General features: G+C 40.4%; 1 protein-coding gene across 1 annotated transcript in view; it reads right to left on the bottom strand.

The window, feature by feature from the left end:
• Positions 1–23081, bottom strand: part of EEFSEC (eukaryotic elongation factor, selenocysteine-tRNA specific) — a 175127-nt gene that overhangs the window by 104474 nt on the left and 47572 nt on the right. Inside the window, exons 2-4 of the mRNA XM_024220773.2 lie at positions 21853–22060; positions 15831–15927; positions 11648–11812 (exon numbers count right to left, since the gene is read on the bottom strand). Coding sequence (XP_024076541.1) covers positions 11648–11812; positions 15831–15927; positions 21853–22060 — 470 coding nt within the window. The remainder of the gene's footprint in view (positions 1–11647; positions 11813–15830; positions 15928–21852; positions 22061–23081) is intronic.

Here is a 23081-nt window from a genome sequence, read left to right as displayed (position 1 = left end):
ATGTGAGAGGAGCTTTACACTATGTAGGATCAAGGGTCAACCAAGCAAAATGCTGTTTGTATTGCTTTGATTTTTAAAAGCGTGATCAAATGAAGATTTCTACATGGATGACCAAGGAAGAACAAAAGTGACATTCCCTTCCCTTATCCTGGTTACTGAAATGTTGCCAATGCCTTCAGCAGTTGAGCTTTACATATTAAAAACGTGATAGTAGCTCATTGCCCTACCAAACCCATTTGTATTAATGTTACAGCCACAGCAAGAATGTACTGTGAAAGATACATTTACCATATAGGTTACCTTTCAAATTACCATTCAACCATTTAAATAGGGTTTCTGCTCAAACGTTATGTGTACGTGCACGCGGGTCTGCTCTCAATTGAATTATATTGAGAACAATTCTACCTGATAAATAAAAAGCAGATCAAAAATAACATTTGGAAAGCAAAATATTTTTTTTTAAAAAGCTAATGAACTGGCAGCAGTAATACTTAAGCAAACAAGCTTTGCAAACAGAAAACAGCTATCTTTTGCTTTCTAGTTACCATGAAGTTTAAATTGAAGGCACTTTGATAGAAGCTTGTAGCTCTTGTAACAGTGCCCAACAGTTGATAACTAACATGGTTTCAATCTAATGTTGGATTGTGGTTTCCCCAGTCCCAAGAAAATGACACTTAGTCATTTCCCCAGACAACAAGTTCAACCTCCCCCTTGAGTGGGGAAAAAAATCCATTAAACAAATTTAGTTAGGTTCCTTCCTTGATGGCCTAGGAGCAGCAGCAGAGTGGGCCCAATCTATACATTTGCCAAGGGACAAAGGGCATGCTAGATGGTCCAACAGACAGTTATACATACATGGAAATGGAGAACAGTCCCACAAAAAGGACTTTTTGAATCCTCTGAAAACAGATTCTAGACAATTGGAGACAGAAGGTCTATTAACTACCTGACCAGAAAATCCTATATATCACTTACCAACAACTCCAGCTGCAGACTACAATGTCAGAACAAGTTTCACAATACTAGCAGAGCCAGGTGTATTTCAGGCAAGACGCTGTACCACCTTGGCCCTTCCTCCCTCACACACATATACAAACAACTCTACTAAAGTAACTCCATTCTGATCTGAAACATTGCCTGCCTAGGGTTTTTATTCCATGTTCAACTTCACATCTCCTAATATACCAGGTCTCTTATACCTTTCCCAAGCAGAGACCAACATACTGCCAAATTGTTTCAAGTTGCACACTGGTCTCACCAACATGGAAAAATGTCCACCAGAGATTAAGTTTAGATGATCCCATTTTTCACTTTCAACTGGAACCCAATTGAAATTTGACCCCAGAACTCCAAAAGTCCAAAGCTATGGTAACGCTTTGCACCACCTAGCTCCAAAGACCACATTATTTTGGGTCAACTGCACCACAGAAGCGCTTCAAGATGTCAAATGAATTAATCTCAGAGTGTTAACCCAGCAGATAAAATGGAAGAAAGCAGATGGGGCATGGAAATACTGTTGATGTTAAAACCAATCCTGGAGAACTGTCCTCTCTCCAGCCAGAAAGCACCTATCCATGCACCAGAGCTCCTGAATAATTCTTTTATTATACTCTAAGAGGATAGAAGCATTGCAGAGATGAGGCACTTATCCCTAAACTGGGGGTAAGGAAGGAATTCACATCTTCTGAATAATCCTTTCTGGGCAAGGGGCTTTGAAGGAGTTTATGTCCAGTCTTCCTTGGCTGGAATTGGGTACCCAGAATATGTATCACCTAAAAAAATTGCAAATGAGTTTTCAAATTTAGCATTTGAAGAGTTAATTAAATGGCACTAGGCAAGCCACTTTCCCCTCATAAAGGATCACATTAAACACATATAAGCTCCAGATATGTAATGTATGGTTTGTATTAGCAATGCTCAGGTTGGCTGCTCTCCCTCTGGCTTTCTTCCCTTCTCCTCTACCAATGGGGGGGCAGGGGGGAAGGGAATGAACATACTTATATACATCTAGCTCCCTCTCTTCTGTGTCTTTTCCCTTGTCCTGAATAAAATGAACTCTAAAATTCAGAGCCCTAACCTATCCAAATCACACCTGTTCTGTAAGAAAATTCAGAGCCCTAACCTATACAAACCACTGCCAATAGGAACAGAAATGCTGTACATTAGTTATTAGGTACAGATGTTGCAGAGAACAGACAAAAATATAGAGGTTTTCCAGTGCCTATTCAAAGTCCAAGGCATTAATTTAAAATTGTTCTTTCAAAAATTAAAGAGAGACTATAGGAATGGCAACTACGTTAAGCTTGAAAAAAATGAACTGAAACATCTGAGATATTAAGATTCAGGATCACTAACATTAAATAAACGTAAAAAAATAGTGGAACTGATTTCTAAAGAAGCTGAGCACCTGCTGTTCCTACTAATATGAATGTGGTTTGTGGGTGCTCAGCATTTTGAAAGATCAGGCCAAATATATTTGAAGAGTCATTTGAAGGTCTTAAAGTCAGGTCCTTACTTCACTACTTAACCACACAAAATAGAGCTCATAAGCCCTTTTCACATTCAACAACTGATGGTATCCTAAGCAACTGAAGTAGAATATTTACTATCACAGGCCAAATCATACACATTTTACTTATATAAGTAACCCCCCAGCACACATAAAAGCAAGCAGGATATGACCTTATGTGAGCAATTTTTTTTGGAAAGGGAGTGAAGGAAAACTCTCAGAAACCCTACCTCAGTAAGTGACCAATACAAATATTTAAGTTTAAGTGTATTTGTAATTTTAAAGTATATGTTTGAGTTACTGATCTGGGATTTAAAGATTAAAAAAATAATAATTATATGAGCAGGATGGTCACCAAGACATAATTATATTCATCTACTAAATTCACCTCACTAAAATGTTTTTTTTTGTTTTGTTTTGTTTTAAGATTTTCTGAATTATCCTATTTCTGTTTTATAGCATTTCAATTAAAAAAAGAAGGCTGGCTGAAATTTACATTAAAATGTTGTAATGATGGGTTATAGCAAAACTTAAAAGAAAAAAGAACCCCAGCAGGCTCTACAAACAAGGCATATCAAGAAAACATCATTTACCCTCTAAATAGGACATCTCAAACTAATTATACTTTTATTTTTTTATTAATAGTTTCATTTTTAAAACAGGTTAAATAGCTTTTCTTATGACTGTAAGCTCTTTGGGGCAGGGAACAGGTCTAGTTTTGATATTCAACCGCACCTATCATATTGATGATCCTGATCAGGCTCTTTAGCAACTATGGTAATAAAAACATACAATTATAAAAGCTAGGCTAAGAGAACATTAAGGTTGCAAAGTCAAGCACTCAAAAGATAGGAAATGCCAGAACTGAGGTTGTCTGCACTTTGGCGGAAAGAATTAAAATTCAAAATGATCTTGACAAACTAGAAAAATGGTCTGCAAATAAATATGATGCAATTCAATAAGGACAAATGCAAAGTACTACACTTCGGAAAGAATAATCAACTGCACAAATACAAAATGGGAAATGACTGTCTAGGAAGGAATACTGCAACAAGGATTTGGGGGTTATAGTGGATCTCAAACTAAATATGAGTCATCAATGTAATACTGTTTCAAAACAAAGGAAAATCATTCTGGGATGTATTAGCAATAGTGTTGTTAGCAAGACACAAGAAGTACTCTAATCAGCACGTTTAAGGCCTCAACTGGAGTAGTGTGTCCAGCTGAGATGTGGGAAAGATGTGGACAAACTAGAGAAAGTCCGGAGAGCAACAAAAACAATTAAAGGTCTAGAAAACAAGACCTATGAGGAAAGATTGAACAAACTGGGTTTGTTTAGTCTGGAGAAGAGAAGACTGAGGGGGGACATGATAACAGTCTTCAGTACATAAAAGAATGTTATAAGAGGGCAGGATGATAATTTGTTCTTCTTAACCACTGAGAGCAGGACAAGAAGTAATGGTCTTAAATTGAAGCAAGGGAGATTTAGGTCAGACATTAGGAAAAACTTCCTACCTGTAAGGATAGTTAAGCACCGGAACAAACTGCCTATGGAGGTTAAAACCTCCAATGATGGAGAGTCCATAAAGAACAGGTTAGACAGATACCTGTCAGGGACGGTCAAGATAATACTTACTCCTGCCTCAGTGCAGTAGACTGGACTAGATGACCTATCAAGGTTCCTTCCAGACACACATTTCTATGATTCTGTGATTAATGTTTATGAAGCACTCAGATACTATACTAATGAGCACCACAGAAAAGCCCATGAAGAAATTCATCATTTCAGAGAAGGGTCTGAACAGTGTCCAGTTAAATAAGACTTACGGCTACACACTGATCCATGGAGGATAGAACAAAATATCAAACAGCTACTCATTCAGTGAGTACTGTCCAGCCTGTGCACTGAATGAGGCAGGAGTCCTGTAGAAAAATAGCATATGATCATGTAATTAAAGATTGTAATATAATGATTATGTACAAGGGAACAAATTACGGCTGCACAGGGAACTTTAATGTTGGCATTTCCTAACTTTTGAGTGCTTGGCTTTGCAATCATAACATCTTTTAACATAGTTTTTTGGATGTAATTCCTTAGTTTGGAGGTGGGGGGGGTTATGTTTGTTTGTTTTTTAAAGCCAACTGAAAACAGAAATCCCGTCATGTGGAATCATTCTGACACCCACGTGGATCATGAGCAGGGTTGGAATCTTTTAGATCCATTACAAAGACCTCTGTCACTTGAACTAAAGTAGTAAATATCAGTAATAGTCATCTTTCATGTGGCCCAGCCATGAGAGGGGGATGAGAGACACACTTTGCTAGTGGGTTTCACGGCTATTTGCTAACAGCAGAGGAATGGCGAGACTCAAGAACCTTGGTTTCCATCCCAGGTTCTGAAGGGGAATGTGTTCTAGTGATCATAGATCCTTCTGCCCCTGTCCCCTTCAATCTGTCCCAGTGCTGTCTCTTACACACCATTCCCCCCGGCTTCTCATCTCCCATCCCAGTCCCAGTGGTTTTGCCCAGCCAGTTCCAATCTCCGCGAACCTGTCCAGCTCCCACCCCCATCCAGCCTCCTTGTCCAATCTCCCACCATCGCCCTACCATTTCCAGGCTCCTTGTCCCAATCTCTCCCAAAAGCTGTCAAGGGGACTCAATAACATGTTTAAAATTAAGTACATGCTTAAATGCTTTCCTGAATCAAGGTCCTAGTTCTGGCCTCATGTGTGTTCCTCTGCATTATCTCACTGCTGTTGGTACAAGAGCTTTCTCATCAAATGGAACTACTCAGGTTGCAAGGGTTTACTCAATGCTTATAAGAAGAGTTATACAAGGAATAAGTAAAGTAATAAAGAAAAGAAAAGCACCAGTCTACTGTCAGCAAGGATATGTAATGTCTTGCTGAGTGTACACCGCTATTAAGAGAGGAGTCTGGGACGTTTCTCCCTCACTTGCATTTATAGTAAAAGCAGCTCTCACTATTTAAACCCAGAACATACTTTTTTACATAGTTACCCCCACCAGGTTTTCTCAGTGTGCCCTATATCTTATGGATGCCTTTTTTTATTATTATTATTATTTTATTTTATTTTATTAAAGAGACTCCAGACTTTCTAGTACTTCATACCAGGCACATTGTTGAGGTTTCACAAAAAGAAAATAAAATGTTCTCATACTGGTGTATAAGCATCAGTTTATTGGTAAATAATTAAGTTGATCAGTTAATTAACATTTCAAAGCATTTCAAGATCCAGAGATGAAAAACACTACAGAATGGCAAAATAATATAATTTTAATACATACACTCTAAAGGAGGCACTAAGATCTAAGGTATTCAGTTTGCATTTACATTCCTTGGATAGTCACCAATAACCACATAAAATGGCAGTGGTTTAGCAAAGCAGACATTTAGCAGGACCTCACTATGGGCAGAGAAGATACATGCTGTGATTTCACAAGGAGCATAAATGTTACTGATTGTTTGAGACCAAACTCACTTTGCTTGGGACTAAAACTCTCTATGAATTCACCTCATCTTATCTCTTTGACCTTGTATCCACTTCCTGTACACTCCTTTGTCTACTCACTGCACTCCTGACTTGTCCTCCTCTCTGGCCCTTTGTGGGGGCTCTTCACAACTTAGAGGCAAAGGGAGAGAAAGTGGCTCACAATGCCTTATCTGGAACACCTTCCTGCCTCCAACCAACTTCACTTTAAAAGGGATATTAAAATAGTATCTTCCTTATCTTGACAAATTACCTTATCTATGTTACTTTCTCAGCATGATTTCCATTGACCCTATAACTGTTGAATCTAAGCAAAAGCCTTAAGATTAATAACATTGAAAAAAATTAAAAACCAATATACTTTGCACAATTTTTCTGTATTCTTTTTGCATTTAGTTTAGCTTAGACATTGAAATTAGACTCCTCAGTGCTTTATAGTTCAGACTGCTCATAATAATTTTCACTTTCTAATTCTCCTGAACTAACCTACTGCTACATGGAGAAGTTTAAATCCCCTCCAAAAAAGAAAAATATTTCTATTCCATTTAAATAATTATGAAATACAAAGCTAAAAGTTGGGCCTAAACTATTTGACAGTGTTCTTTCAAAAGACTGCTGGAGACAGCTGAGGTCCAAGGCACAGAGATGGGAAAAAAAAAGAGATGCGAGTTCTTTTGCTGGGTCTGCTCTTACTCACGTTTGACCCTGGGCAAGTAACAACCACAGCATGCCTCAGTTTTCCTATCAGTGCAGTGAGACTAAGGATACTCACCCACCTTTCTAAAAGCACTTCACAATTTATTAATTAAAATGTGCTAAACAAAAACTAAGGACTTGTCTACATCAACATTTAGGTTGCATGTGGCAGGCTAGTGGAGGGTAGAGTCACACAACAGCTTGCTGCAAACTAAATGAAATGGGCCTGCACACCAGTGGTTTTCAAACTTTTTTTCTGGCAAACCAGTTGAAGAAAATTGTTGATGCCCATGACCCAACAGAGCTGTGGATGAGGGCTTTGGGGTGTGGGAAGGGCTCAGGGCTGAGGCAGAGGGTTGAGGTGAGGGGGTGATGGCTGCAGGGTGGGGCCAGGAATGAGGGGTTCAGGATGTGGGAGGGAGCTCTGGGCTGGGGAAGGGGGTTGGGGTATGGGAGGGGGTCAGGGCTCTGGGATGGGCTGTGCCCCGGAAGCGGTCAGTAGCAGGTCCGGTTCCTACGCAGAGGTGTGCAAGTGGCTCCACGCGACTCTCGCCCACAGGCACCACGTGGAGCTGGTGCTCGGGGTGAGGGCAGCCTGCCTACGAGCCAGACCTGCTGCTGGCCGCTTCTGGGGCGCAGCGGTGTCGGAACAGGTAGGGACTAGCCTGCCTTAGCTGGGCAGCACCACCAACAGGACTTTTAATGGCTCGGTCAGCAGTGCTGACCAGAGCCGCCGCAACCCAGTGCCTTACATTCCGCAACCCAGTACTGGGTTGTGACCTGCAGTTTGAAAACCACTGCTGTACACAAGCCCTAAGTATTAGTAGTATTGAAATCTTGAATTTTTAACCATCTCTTCGCTTTAACCTAAATTCTCATAGTAAAGTATACTTACAACAATATGTCAAAACATATGTTTTACTAACTAACATCAGTCCTAAAGTGAATGGATAATTACAAATAAGAACCTCACTACCCAGCCCCGGAACCTGTTTTTATAAAGGTAGTAGCAGAAATGTCACATTATATAAACAAATGCAGTTTGTAAACTGGGAGGAGGTGGAGATTTAAAGACCACTGGAGTAATCCCAAAGGATTCAGAATCAGAATTCTGCCAATATTATGTTTTCACAGCAGAAATCCTAGGTTCATGCTCTTCAAAGTGAATCAAATGCTATCAAACAAATGGTACTAAATTGCCTGGATAGAGAACAGTTTGCTGTGTCAAAGCTTTTTGCCAAACACACATATATAATTTTTCTCTTTGCGGTATAATCAACCCCAGATGGCAATTTACATAGGCACTTTAGTACGTAAAGGAATCCGTACGCTGTTGGCATTCTCAGCCTCAATCAGAGAAAGCATTGGGCGTTCGAGAATGTCACTGTTTATTTTTAATTGCTGTGTCCCTCCTTTGTGCAAGTTCAAGCGGTCAGAGATGTCGAAGTCCATTAGTAGAATTAGAAAGTGATGCCACTTTATTTGGTGAGAGGGTTCCTCAAATTTAAAAAAACAGCTGGTTTGCAATGTCCCCAAATGCCCAGTGGGCACCAGCTGTCAATCTCAGTTATCACAGGGTCGGGGCAAAGAAAGGTCAGTAAGAGTCATGAACCACAGTGTGTTGTGAAATGTGCTTCCTCCATTACCTTGTAGGCCTGAGAAAGGTTTCACCTTTAGTAGGTATGTCATAACTATAAAGGGAAGGGTAACAGCCCTCCTGTGTACAATACTATAAAATCCCTCCTGGCCAGAGACTCCAAAATCTTTTTACCTGTAAAGGGTTAAGAAGCTCAGGTAACCTGGCTGACACCTGACCCAAAGGACCAATAAGGGGACAAGATACTTTCAAATCTTGGTGGGGGGGAAGGCTTTTGTTTGTGCTCTTTGTTTTGGGGGGAGTTCGCTCTCGGGACTAAGAGGGACCAGACATCAATCCATGCTCTCCAAATCTTTCTGAACAAGTCTCTCATATTTCAGACTTGTAAGTACAGCCAGGCAAGGCATGTTAGTTTTATCTTTGTTTTCTCAACTTATAAATGTACCTTTTGCTAGGGTGTTTACCTCTGTTTGCTGTAACTTTGAACTTAAGGCTAGAGGGGGTTCCTCTGGGCTCTTTAAGTTTGATTACCCTGTAAAGTTATTTTCCATCCTGATTTTACAGAGATGATTTTTACCTTTTTCTTTAATTAAAAGCCTTTTTTTTATACCTGTTTGATTTTTCCTTGTTTTTAGATCCAAGGGGGTTGGATCTGGATCCACCAGGAGTTGGTGGGAGAAAGGAGGGCGGATGGTTAATTTCTCCTTGTTTTAAGATCCAAGGGGTTGGATCTGTGTTCACCAGGGAATTGGTGAAGAGTCTCTCAAGGCTACCCAGGAAAGGGAGTTAGCCCATTGGGAGTGGTGGCAGCGGACCAGATCTAAGCTGGTAGTTAAGCTTAGAAGTTTTCATGCAGGCCCCCACATCTGTACCCTAAAGTTCAGAGTGGGGAAGGAGCCTTGACAAGGTATACTAGCCCAACTCTGTGGGACAAACAAGGCGTAGGATGAGTCGCCTCTCTTTTCTGTGCCTCAGTTCCCCTCTCTGTAAAATGGGAATAAAAAACGTCACTGATTTACCTCATGAGCTGTCGATGGTACAATATGAGTTCCAACACTGCCCATTACTTTACAGAACTAAGAAGAGACAGGTTCTGCCTTCATGTAGCTTTACCTAAGCAAGCTAGTAAGAGGATTAATTCATCAGTGTTTGTAAAATGCTGAGAAAGCCTACTATGCAAGTTGCTATATGCTGTAAATGCAAAGTGTTTTGTCTTCTCCTTCCCTAACTTCATTCCTCCCCATAATCTCACCAGAGTTGGTGCAAAAGCCACCTCCTCTGCAGCTCTTCATGTGTGGGAAAGAGTCCTTCCCCCTACATCGCTGCCAAACAGACTTCATCTCTTTCCAAATCTCATTTTAAATGATCTCTTACCTATTTCACCTAATAAATCTGAGGAAAATAATCTGCAATACATAAATTACTCAACACACTTTGCCTTTTTTTGTTTACATATTATCACAAACAGAGCACGTAATTCTCAAATGCATTCATCCAAAAATTTTCTGAAGATCCTTGAGCCAATAATTCTTGGCCTGTAGTTCATCCAAATTGCAAGTCTTACAAACAAATATATCAATGGGTATATTCAATTGTAAAATTTGTAATATGAACTGTTCTTCAATCAGCACAGCACAAATTGCAAATTTTACAAAAAATATACAATTCAACATTCATTTTTGACAAATAGCCAAGCTATGTATTCATTCTTAGCAAGCATTTGTACTAGAAAAAGATTGTGCAGTAAAATATGCAAAGGAAATGTGAAAGGGTCACTAACAAATTAAGATTCATTTCTGAACATGAAGAAATAATTTGTGGAATTCTGTTCACTCAGCTCCCCCTCTTAATAGCTCACTCTCTCGGTGTTATTTACTACACCTCTACCCCAATATAACGTGACCCGATATAACACGAATTCGGCTATAACGTGGTAAAGTAGCATTCCAGGGGGCGGGGCTGCACGCTCCGGCGGATCAAAGCAAGTTCGATATAACGCGGTTTCACCTATAACGCGGTAAGATTTTTAGGCTCCCGAGGATAGCGTTATATCGGGGTAGAGGTGTATATCCCTATAACTCTATTGCACAACTCTGTTAGCAGAGACAGTTTGTAGGAAAGATACTACTTAAAGCAGTGCTCTGGTCTACCACTAAAGATCAGAACTCCTTGCCCAGTCCCTCACTGGACCAGAACGCCTGGGGAGAGCTGAGGAAACAGCATGCTCAGTCTGTGTGGGTGTGAGCTCCTCATAGCACTTCTGCAGTGACATCCTCTAACCTAGGAGTTATGTTGATGACCTCCAAAAGGAGTCCCATCCAGGTTTCTTCAGCCAAAGGAAGGTTGTTGTTAGTGTGCAATTAGAAGGGTCTATTTAAATCAGCAGTTGCAGAATGCTTCTTAAGTCCTGGCTCACTTCCCTTAGTTAACTATAAGACCAGAGGCAGAGCATTCTAACCAACACCTGTGAATTGGACCTTCCCCCACTATTCACATCGGGGTGCCCAGCCTCTTTTCAGGGATAATATATTTCTAAGAAAAAAATGGTAATTAAATGCTCAGATTACACAGAAATTTAAAGGGGCTTTTTTGGAAGGCCTTTTGACTTTCTAGAGGGTCTGTAAAATGTCAAACTGCAGCAAGCCACATGCTGTCACCCAGTAGTCCTCTCAGAATATGCTGACATCCAAGAAATCCATGGCACATGCAGAGATTTGTATGTCAAACACTTTCATGCCCTCTTATTGTCATTTTCTTATTTTCCTAGTTTCCTCGAATCTCAGGAAATCTACCCAGATTCTTATACAGCCCCAGTCGTTATGCTAGCCCATATCTAGAATGCAAGGCCCTCAATCAAAGAAGGGGGGGGGGAGAACAGTCCTTAGCCATTTCATATCTAGGAAATCAGAATCAAATTTGCCCACTTGACATTCTATAGCTAATGCACTAACCTTGGCCTCTTCTCTGTCCCTTCCACATGACAGTAAAGTTGAGCAAGTAGAAATGGGGGGGAGGGCGCTCCACTCTTTTTGGCTGTCCAGTTTGTTTAAAACTTCTCTTTCCAGAGCCTCCTCTCTTTAAATCTCACCTTCAGGCTTCCATTTCCCTTGCAAATGACATTCTATAAGCCATTGGACAATGCCATGTTACAAGTTATACTGTATCCCAAATGACTGAGTTTCTACCATCCTTGCCTGCCCAACCTGGGCTAAAGCAGCGCAACAGGAAAATAAAGAAGTTAACAAATAAATCGACAAACTAAGAAACAGAAAATAACATGCTGTTCCCTGTTGAGTCTCTCTCAGTCTCGTGGGGCTGGGGGACAGAGACACTCACCTTCAGGGCAGGAATCTCCACATTATCACCTAGGCTAACGGAGCCAGAAAGAACAGTCCCTGTCATCACTGTGCCTTGACCCTTGATGGAGAAACAGTGGTCGATGGCCATAAGGAAGGGTCCCGTGGGATCTCTTGTTGGCAGGTAAGCCTGAGACTTCAGGACCTGAAAGATAGATAAAAGACGTACCATGTCTTGGTGAAATGTCATGACAGGCATGATGCAAAAAGAGATGATTGATTCAATAAACTTGTAGTTTTACTGACTTCAGGAGTCCCACAACAAGCTTGAAATAGACCAATGTCAAATAAACTGTTCACGTTACAGAAGAGATGTACACTTAGAAGCAGCAGGAGGGGATTTATTTTCTGCCACAGAAAGATTTGGTGCTGCACATTCAGCTTGGTTAGCAAAACTGTGCTACAGATAAAACTCCTATGAAACTAAACAGAAACACTGTGGCAAAAGAGAATGAAAAACCCTGCACGCCTTAGCTTAAAAATAATTGCCAATGCCATTTTAAAGTGCATTTTACCACTCCAGCATCTCAGATTTGAAGGAGGAGAGTTTGCTATATACGTAATCTTAAAATGCCTCAGAAAACTCATCCCTGCCTCTATCCCGTAAGAAATATTGTATTGGAACAAGACAAGAGAATTTCGATCAGACTGATTTAGGATTTATGTTGACATTTCTTGGAGGAATAAACGATTTTCATAGCTCGCTCGCTCTCTCAAAAGAGCCATCTTCATTAAGCTCAGGATAAGCTCACCCAGGCTAGGATTTCACTGCATTTTACTAACAAAATGTTTGTTAAAATACAACAGCAAGATGAAAAAACCTTAATTATTGTAGGCTGCAGTAGTGTGGCCAGTAGTGGTTCAGGGACCTGGTTCACATCTCAATCCTAGTCCCCAGTTGCGAGAATTATGGTAATATATACTGAATATGGTACAACTGTCAGTGTCTGCTCAGAAAAAGGCATAGGACTGGAACAGTGGGTCAAGACTGAGATGCTCTGGTAGAAGAATGGGAGATAGGTCCAGAACTAAAATAGCAGGGATGAAATACTGAGGAACAGTGGCAGTGTTTGCACAGAACTTGTGTACTCTTACAGTACTGGGATTCCTTTGAGCAGAAACTGAAAGTTGTGCTAAATTATACAGTTGTTTTGACATGTAGATATGTCTCCTAGCAACAAGGATTTAACATCAAACCCAATGTCTCTTGTTACCCAGTATTTGAACCCAGATATCCAGAGTGAGCAACCCAATGCACTGCACACCCCATACTCTGACATGATAAGAATCTAGTAACACACTAAAATAACAGTCCAGTTTATTGTAGATAGGGGTGGTAGATGCACCTATAAAGGTTGTCCGACACTTCCCATTATAGCACGATGTGTTCAGTTGCTTACAACTTTGTCAAATTAACTGTTTGGGCTGAAATTTTACATGCTGGGTGTCTGCCTCAGACTGAATTTCTTTGGAAAGTTTCAGCTAAAACAGTTCAGCCATTTCCAAGAATTAGGTTAGGAAAAACTATACTGTTTTGCCATTTAAAAAAAACCTGGCAACATTTTCTTTGAAAAGTTTTAACATCCCCGACTTGGGAACAGGGACTTGTAATTTTGCAGGGGGTAGCCTATATGCCAGGGATGTGCCTTTTGTTGTCCATGTGAAAATCCATTCATATTTGGTCAAGTTATAAGCTTTGAAAATATCTCAGTTTGCACATGCTCAGTAGACTTTAGAGTTTAGCAGCTAAAATGACTCTTCCCCTCACAGCTCCTACATGTGCCCAGACTGCGCATGTGTCATCCCCACATTGTAAATGAGCACGCTCAAGCCTAGACCTACAGAGGCAAAACTAGACTCTCCTGTAATTGCAACTCCTTGCTAGGGTCCAGGCAGGCACCAGAACTGCCAGAAGGAAGCCTGTCTCTTCTGTACTATTAATAACGCCCCCCTGGCACCCAGCCAGCATGGAGGAGAAAACCACCTGATCCAAACACAGAGGGGACAAAAACTGGGGTAGGGAGAGGGTAAAATAGATTGGAACATGTAACCTAATGAGACTAGAACTGGAAGGGTTGGGGCACTAGGACATACTGGGTAAAGAGACTGGGATTGTGAACCAGTGAGGGAGGGAATTAGGCTGACCAGATAGCAAGTGTGAAAAATCAGAACAGGGGGTGGGGGGTGATAGGAGCCTATATAAGAAAAAGCCCCAAATATTGGGACTGTCCCTATAAAATTGGGACATCTGGTCACCCTAGAGGGAATGGGGCAGAAGAGTAAGGAAGAAGAGACAGTTATTACAAGGAGCAAGAGGGTTGGGGAGAACTGGGCTTGGCTGAGAAAAAAGACTGGGACAGAGGGATGGGAAACAGACAGAGAGAAACTGGGGGAAGGATGAGATTGGGACTTGGCTGTAGAGAGCCTGGAGGGGGAGACTAAGACTAGCTGGGCAAGGAGACCGGAACTAGGATGAGAAGCCTGAGGAATTGAGCCCAGGAACACAAAGAGAACAGAACTGGAATGAGGAGCAAGGGGAAAGGAAGAGACAGGACTAGGACGGAAACAGGCACAGGTTAAAGGGGTTGGAGGAACTCAAGATTCCCAAGACTCACCATTCCTGCTGCTGTCAGCAAACAGCCAGGAAACCCACTGGCAAAGTGGGTGCCTTATTTCCACAGGGCTGGTCCACATAAGAAGATGACAACCTATTATTGCTATTAGTTACTCCATTAGCTCAAGTGGCAGAGATCTCTGAGATAGATCAAAGGCTTCCAAACACTGCTGATGACCCATGTAGATGACAATATGATGCCATATAATGGAATTTGGGTTTTTTAGTTTGCTTTTTTAAAAACCTGGGAAAGCTCACAAAAAGTAATGTTAAAAAACATTATTCAGGTTGCAAAGTTGAGCACTCAAAAGTTAGGAAATGACAAAACTAAGGTTTCCTGTGCAGCCTTAATTCAGCCCCCTTCTGCATATCCATTATATATAGTCTTTAACTGCATGATCAAATATTTTTATAATAGGACCCCTGTCTCATTCAGTGCCATAGGAAGGACCATGCTGTGGGAATGAATTAGCATGGTGTAGTGAAGGAGGCTGTTGTCTGTATGTCCTCAACCTCATTTGCTGAGAAGTTGGAAAGTGGTCTGATTTGCAGAAGTATTGAACACTCACAGCTGCAACTCTACTCAGTGGAATGCTATGAACATATGAAATTATATATAATGCTAAGTACTACGAAAAATCAGTTATAGGCATCTCAAATTGGGCACCCAAAATCAGCAGACAATCTCTCTGAACCTCAGCTCCACATATATATCATGGGAATAATACTACCCCCCTCATTTCACAAGGGTGTTGTGAAAATAAATTCATTAATGTTTGTGAAGCACTCAAATGCTATAGTGATGAGTGCCCTTGAAAAGTCCATGAGGAATGAATAATTCTATAGTCAGAACAAAGTTTGAATAATGCCCAGTAAATAAGGCGCCACACATTGAACAATGACGAGAAAATAAAATACTCAAATGCTGCTCATTAACTGAGTACCATCCATCCTGCACACTGAACGAGGCAGTGCTCATGCGGGGAAAAAAACTGATCATGTAATTAATGACTGTATCATAATGCATCCACAGAAGGGAGCCAAACTAAGATTTTCCAAATTTCCTAACTTTTGAGTGATTGAGTTTACAACCTTAATGTTTGTGGGTTTTTTTTAACTTAGCTGTTTCTGTAATTATAAAAAGATACCCTCCATGGATTTGGCAGAATTTTAAAACTAATTTTACTCACTACTCGTAACAATCCCTCACAATTTTATAAGAAACTTCTTTGCTTACCCATAACAAAAATCTTACACCACTGAACATGTACTAGTTTCTTAGTATGTGGCTGGTTACTGCCACTGGGACTGAGCATGTTAGTTCTTTACGGCAGTTACTCACTGAAAAAATCTGATACAACAATTCACCTTTTGGGTCAAGCAGCCTTGACTTGTCTGTTCAATTAGAATGGATTCCTAAAGAAGTGCTTAGAACTCCCCACATTAATATCACATAAATTCATTAGAATTAAATATTATTACAGAAACACCAAAGAACTTAAGAAACTGGGCCATAATTTACAGTGTTTTCCTTTTTCATTACATGTACCTCAATTAGTTCAGAAACACCTAGTGGATTCACAGTCTCTGGGGCTTCTGGTCCACCTGGCTTAGCTGCAACAGCAGCAATAGGACACCCTTGGAACCTAAAAGAGAAAAAGAGCATCCCAACATAAGACCACAAGTCCCCTGCACATACAAATAGAACATGGTAATAATCTGACAATCCACATGAGGAAATTGCCTTGGATACTGATTTATCTAGTTCTGCAATAATGAATTATTGACTTAGAAGAGAATCATAGAATCATAGGACTAGAAGGGACCTTGAAAGGTCATCAAGTCCAGTCCCCTGCCTTCACAGCAGGACCAAGTATCATCCCTGACAGATTTTTTTCCCCAGATCCCTAAATGGCCCCCTTAAGGATTGAACTCACAACCCTGGGTTTAGCAGGCCAATGCTCAAACCACTGAGCTATTCCTCCCTCAGACTTCTTCTGAGAATGTACTATTTGTGCCTCTGAATTTACTACTGAACCTTTAACACTGTTAATTTTTCTTTGTTGTAGTTTCTGGTCTGACTTCTCTGGGGAATAAATACACCTCTACCCCGATATAACACGAATTCGGATATAACGCGGTAAAGCAGCGCTCCGGGGGGGGGGGGCTGCGCACTCCGGTGGATCAAAGCAAGTTCGATATAATGCAGTTTCACCTATAACGCGGTAAGATTTTTTGGCTCCCGAGGACAGCGTTATATCGGGGTAGAGGTGTAATAAGATTACAGTTTGCCTCAGAAGGCTATAGTTTAAGCAGGGGTCCAACTGGGCCCACTTGTAGAGGGCTCAGTAAGCTGGACCTTTTTTCCTGGAGGGTTCCCATCTTGTGCTCCAGATTGTAAACTTTCGTTAAAAAAAAAAAAAATTTTTTTTTTAAATCCTCTAGCTGTCATAACTGCAAGGACAACCTTCAAAATGTGAATCAGATATAAAACAGCGCTGTGATGTCTGACTGAGTCTACAGACACCCTGAAACCATAGTGTTGAGATTTGCCTCTACTCATATCAGGGGATGTGAACTCTGAAGCCTAATGATTATAATGTAAATGTCAACAGTGTTAACAATTTAACTGGTGATCAAAGCATACCAGAAAGAAGAGGTGAGTGGTTGTTTAACAGGCACCTTGTTTTGCCATCTCCAGTGAGAAAAGCTTAAGAGAATACCACTACGTCATCCAACTCAATCCTGGAGTTTAAGACTTCCTTTTGTAACCAATTTTATTCTTCAGCCCTGTAATATATAGTAATTTTTTTAGCAGCTGAAAGAATCTGTAATATTATACCTTTTGTGAGATGCAAACTATTGGTTTATCTCATCTAATAACTCATTTTGACAATGAATTTTTTTTAAAAACTTCTGAAAGGAAACAAAATGAAAACCTGCCTTTGTAAGGACCAGGACCTTAAATAGGCTAGAGTCTTTTTAAAAAGCCAAAACAACCCCCACACAGTCACAATGGCCAGTAAAATAAGATGATAAAAGCAGAAGAGCAGGAAAAAACCTTCAAATACTGTAAGTGTTCAGTTCTCAAATACTCAATTACTGTACAACAGAGACAGGTCACAAAATCAGAGTGAATGGGATTCCTTTTGCTCTCCTCCTCTCCCAACTTAAACTTTTAGATTTTCATCTCAAAAGGCAAGAACTAGGGGGGGGAATGACAGCTCACTGATAAAGAGAGAAGGATCACTAAATGTGCTCCCTCTGCAGAAGTTATCAAACACTAATCCAGTATACAAGGTATTTTCTCTGTTTATTTGCCATAAGCCTGAGGCTCCCAGGGACAAAGGATGATAAAAATGTGCACTGAGAATTCCAGCCATTAACCATAAAGCTTCTGGAAATTCAATTATTTTTATCCAAACACTTTTGGGCAATAAACAAATTAATGCTGAACCAGGTGTCTCATTCCTTCCACACGAACCCCATGTAACATAAGCTAGAGGCGTCGCATGCTGCTTTTAGAAATACATTCAAATATAAGGGGACCCTATTAGAACTACTTTACTCCACCACAAATAACTTATTGCAAGTGGTGTCTTAGTCTCCACCAAACAAAGAGAAAGGCTAGTGTGGACAAGGAACCCAGGCAAAAAAACTACACTAATTTTGATTTTCTGGTGTGAAATATTTTTGCTTTGATTGATTTTAGGTGCCAATCTGCAGAACGGTCAACTGTAAATGAGGCCAAATTCTGAAAGCACCAAACCCACAGAAGGATGACAGAGCTACTCTTACCATCCCTATTCTCTTTCTCCATTGCACTGAAGTCATGTGGCAGCAGCTGTAATATGTTGCTGTCAGGGCCTATAGCACTGTCCCCTCTACAGTTGCAACCATACTAGCAACCACACTTTATATTTGGTTGTTGATACAGGGCTTCACCCATAGCATGGACAGAACCAATATTTTAGTAACTGAGGTTTCCCCCAGGAACTATAGATGAGTACGTAAGGAAAAGCAGGCTGCCAAATGGTCTCAGCGGTGTCCCATAAATAGGAGTCATTTGGAAACGCAAAACCAGCTTAAATTGCCTGTGTTTGATAGCACAGAGTTGATGATGGGAAAGAGGCTGTCAGGAAATTAAGTATGTCTGCTACACAGTGGGGTTGACACTTTAGGACAAGCCCAGGTCAGCAATCCTTTTAAAAATTCACCAACAACAGATCTGATGTCCGAATGCTGAATCTTTTTGTGCATGGGTGGGGAAGACAACAGACATCTGATATATGAGCATCCCTGGGATCCGTAGTTCAAATGACTTCAACTAAAACATTATGAAAGACCACCTATCTCCATGGGGAAACCAGAGCAGTTGAGATCAGCTGAGAGGACCTTTTCTTAAATAGCAAGGGGGTGGAGAGAGAGCATTTGCAGGCAAGAGGTTTCACTCTAGAACTCAGTTCCCCCTTAGTTTGATCAAATCAGCCAACTTTCAGAGTATGCTCTGCAAGGCCTATTTGTGTTCCCCAGCTCTTAAGAAAGGATTGGGTTAAGAGGGTATATGTGCATTCAGTGCAGGGAAGTTCTGTGAAAAGACACTCTAGTTTCCTTCCAATATACTTATAATTTTAGCTTTCTGAATATAGGTTTGACCACAACCAAACTCCACAGACAATTAGATGTTGACGCTCATACAATAGGTCACTAGAAAAGTAATTTTTCCTCTTTATTTGCAGTATGTTCTCAAACTTTAACCTATGACCAGAATGCCATGCAGGAGTAATGATCTCCATTCAGACAAAATAAAATGAATCTTTATTTTGTCATTTTGCTAGCATTTGAATAGTTTGCGAAGATAAACTATTATAAATCATTACTTTCTCAAAATTTAACTTATTTGTACCAAATAGAACTGTTTCTCAGATAAGAAATATGTAAAAATTGAAATATTATTTTCATTTCTGTTACAAGATAAGAGATGTGCAGTGGGTCAACCTTTCTAGCAAGTAAATAAAATTGTAGAAAAACTATGAGATAAAATTAAACCTTTAGGTTTAAGTTGTTCATTTTTGCAGTCTGATGGCCACTTCGGCTGTGAATAACAAATCTGAATTCTTATGCACCAGTCATGTAAGTGTGATCATTTTATCTGATCAATGAATTTTATTAACAAAAAGGCACAGCTAAGAAAACCTCATATATATTTGGTGTGATCAGAGATGGGGATTAAAAAAGTTTAAGCAATCTCAGACCAAGTTACAGGTATCTGCACCCATAAAAAGTAATAAAAATGGAGAGTTTCTCAATCTACATGACAGGGGAAAACAAGTTGCTTTATATTCATTTGCTCTCTATGAAGGAGAGTCACAAGTTGCAGAATTTTGTCTCTGTACTATATACACAAGAGGAAACTTCACTCTAGTGACCTCTATGCTGTGCTGATCAAAAGGAAACAGACTAAAGAACAGAGAGGTTGATTTTCAGATTGCGCAGCTGAACGGGGACACTATCCTACTATCAAAAATAAGTTAAATATGAGGCGACTTACACAACCAAGCTCTGCTGGCTCCTCTAGCACTGTTAAAATCCTCACTCTACTTCTGCTCTTATGCCTGCCATTGGGAACAAATGTGATTTAGCAGCTAGGTAAGTATGAGTCAGAATTCTTTCCACAGCATGACCTTGGACAAAACACTTCAGCCATCTGTGCTTCAATTTCCTTATCTATAAAAAGGAGATAGTACCTTGCAGCCTTGCCCCTAGGGGAGTTGAGAGGCTACAAAACACTCAACATATGTTACTTAATTCAAAAGTATTATTTTTATTGTACCAAACTGATAATCCCAATCTCAAACACATCTTCCATATTCTCATTTAAGCCATCCATCACACTGTTCTTTTCCCATTAAGACCAATCACACTTCTCACCTTCAATTCAGGAAAGACCCTAACTTCTCATTCCTCTCTCTGCAGCTGACAAGATTCCCGGACTGCAGAAAGTGTTACAACCCCATAAGCCAAAGGGCAGATTTTTTTTTTAAACCAGGAGATTTTACCTCCGTTGTTTTATCTGAGCTGAATTCAAAGAGAGCCTTTAAATTGATTAACTACCTTAATTCTGGTTTGTTTCTCACAGCATTACACTGAAGACGACTCTACAATTAAAATTTAGGGCAAGGTAGCTTATGGTGCTCAGGGGTGTGAAAAATCCACACATCTGAGCAACGTAGTTATGCCGACCTGACCCCACTGTAGATGCAACTAGGTCAACAGATGAATGCGTCCATCAACATAGCTACCATCACTCAAAGGCACTGTTGCCAACTTTCACGCGGTAAATAGGCACCCCAACTTTCACAATAAGCCAAAAATCAAGATAATCCCATTTCAAAACAAGGCCGAAACAAGCCAATCCCTAAGAACCCCAACACTCTATGTGACTAGATCCCCCCGGCGTGCAGTCTGGGACTGTGGGTGGGCCCGCTGTGCACCCCTGGCTCTCTCCCCACCTTGCCCCTGCTTGCCGGGAGCCAATAAAAAAAAAAAAAAAAAAAAAAGATGCAACAAGCTACAAGGCAAAAACTAGCCAACAAGCAACTCGCAAGTCAATTAAGCCAAAAACAAGCCCAATTTTTGTGCTTTTTTTCCGGGTTTGGCATGTCTGCTCAAAGGTTGTGTTCCTACAGCAACAGAAAAATCCCTTTTGTCATTGTAGTCTGAAGGTATGTCTACACTGCCTACGTTACAGCACGGCCGCAGCAGCGTAGTCATGCTTTATCGCCCAAATGAGGGGTAGTAGCTTTATCACCAGTGGTATGGCTCCCAGAGATAAAGCGCTGCCTATACAGGCGCTTTTCAGCGCTAACACTTTTGCCACTCAGGGAGGTGTTTTTTCACACCCTTAAACAACTAAAGTTTTAGTGCTGAAAGTGGCAGTGTAGACACTATGGGGTTAGGCCAGCATAGCTACAGCACATTAGCTATGCTGCTATGGTCCCCTTATTGTTGACATGGCCTTAGGAACAAAGCAGCCACCATGAGATCTTTAATGAACACAGTGAGCAGCTGGAGCACACAGCAGGGAAAGTGCAGCAAATTAACCCAAAAGAATAGCACAGAACTCACAAAGTTCTTGTCTACACTGAAAAACTGAGGTGTGTCAACTAACACATGTTAAATGGCACATTTTAAAACACCACTTAGCACCTAGTGTAGATAGAAACAGTTGTATTTAAAAATATGTCAACTAGCTATGATCAATGCTAGGCACTTGAGCAACCACCCTCTGGAGTTGTCTCAAACTGGGCACCAAAAATCAGAGCAATGAAAAGTCACTTTTAAAAATCTTGCTCAGGGGTCAGATGCAAAATTTAAGATAGGGTTTTAATTTCTTGGGGCGGGAGAGGGGAGGACAACATACACCTCTATCCTTTTCTATGCATCCATACATGAGATCTCTTTATGCCTGTGTCTGATCTAACCAAGGTGTATGTGAAAGCATCTTTGAGAGGTATGTGGATGTACAATAAAAGTTTTCTTACATTAGAAGAACATCTCTGGTAACTTACTTTGTATTTTCCAGAGTCTTCTGCATTTTCTTCGTCATCTTCTCAATGGCAGCTTGTCTCTTCCCCTCTGGAAGAAGGTCTATTTTGTTCAGAACTACTACCATCTTCTGGCAGGCAATTTGCCCAATCACCAAGCACTCTGCTGACTGAGTCTGCATCCCTTTGGTCACATCTATGACGAGCATCATCAAATCAATAATCTGGGCACCTGGAAGAGAAGTCAACGTCAGTATCATACCTGTATGAAAGAGTTAGAGACCCTCTTTCTAAAGTGTGTTTCTGTAAACCCTGTCCATAATGTAGCGATACATACACTCACACAAATAAAACATGAAGCCAAGGTGAAAATGGAAAGCATGTTTTTGTTCAATGCCATTTGAAAACTCAAGGAATTGCAAGATCCAGTATAATTACACAAAGAAATCCAAGGTTGTTAGACTAAAAAGTTTACCTTTTGCACCACAGTGACAGTCTCACATTAAGGACTTGGGCAATATATTTGTTATAGAACTGATCTTTGCTCTAGCACAAACATAAGACATACATCTCAACTAATTCAGTAACACACTGTAAACCGAGATTAATATGCTACAATGAGATCATATATACACTGTTTACATTGGGTCACACACCACAGTGAGGGCAACGGGGTTAGACATTTCATGCTGCTGCAAAGGTAAACACATTTTACTGCAGGAGTATAATGCTGAGTCTTCATTAGATCTTGCCATAATTACTAACATGATTATTTCTCAGTATCCTCTTTTGGTTGTAATCTATGTTTCATTGTTTGTTTGAAGACAAAACCAAAGAGCTGAAACTCTCTTTGCAGAGCTATATTAACATTTTTAAGGGTGCTGTTGCATAAAGAAGAAAATGAAGTCACAATGGGCTAGGCTCCATAAGAATCACAGTAAAAACAAAGTAGTAAAATTAAGTGTAAACATCACAGAACAAAACCACTAAGGAAAAAAATGTTTCACGCTCCTAAGTGTGTGCAAACAAATGGAAAGTTCAGAAATACTTGAGAGTACTCATTTAAAAGTGCAGAAAAAAATATCTGCCACCTTCCCCTCATGACATCTTTAAAGGTTTGAAATAAAAATACTGGCTTGGGACATTTAAACAGTGATATCAAGGGAGCTGCATGTGTGCTCAGCACCTTTGAAAATCAAACCACTTTTACATAGGTATTTAAGTATGGCTTTAGAAGCCTAACTTTAGGTACC

The sequence above is a fragment of the Terrapene carolina genome, unplaced genomic scaffold (assembly GCF_002925995.2).
Source record: "Terrapene carolina triunguis isolate 2854851 unplaced genomic scaffold, T_m_triunguis-2.0 Scaffold89, whole genome shotgun sequence".
Classification (NCBI taxonomy): Eukaryota; Metazoa; Chordata; order Testudines; family Emydidae; genus Terrapene; species Terrapene triunguis.
The sequence above is the reverse complement of the archived record's forward strand: the minus strand, read 5'-3'. Positions and strand labels throughout refer to the sequence as shown.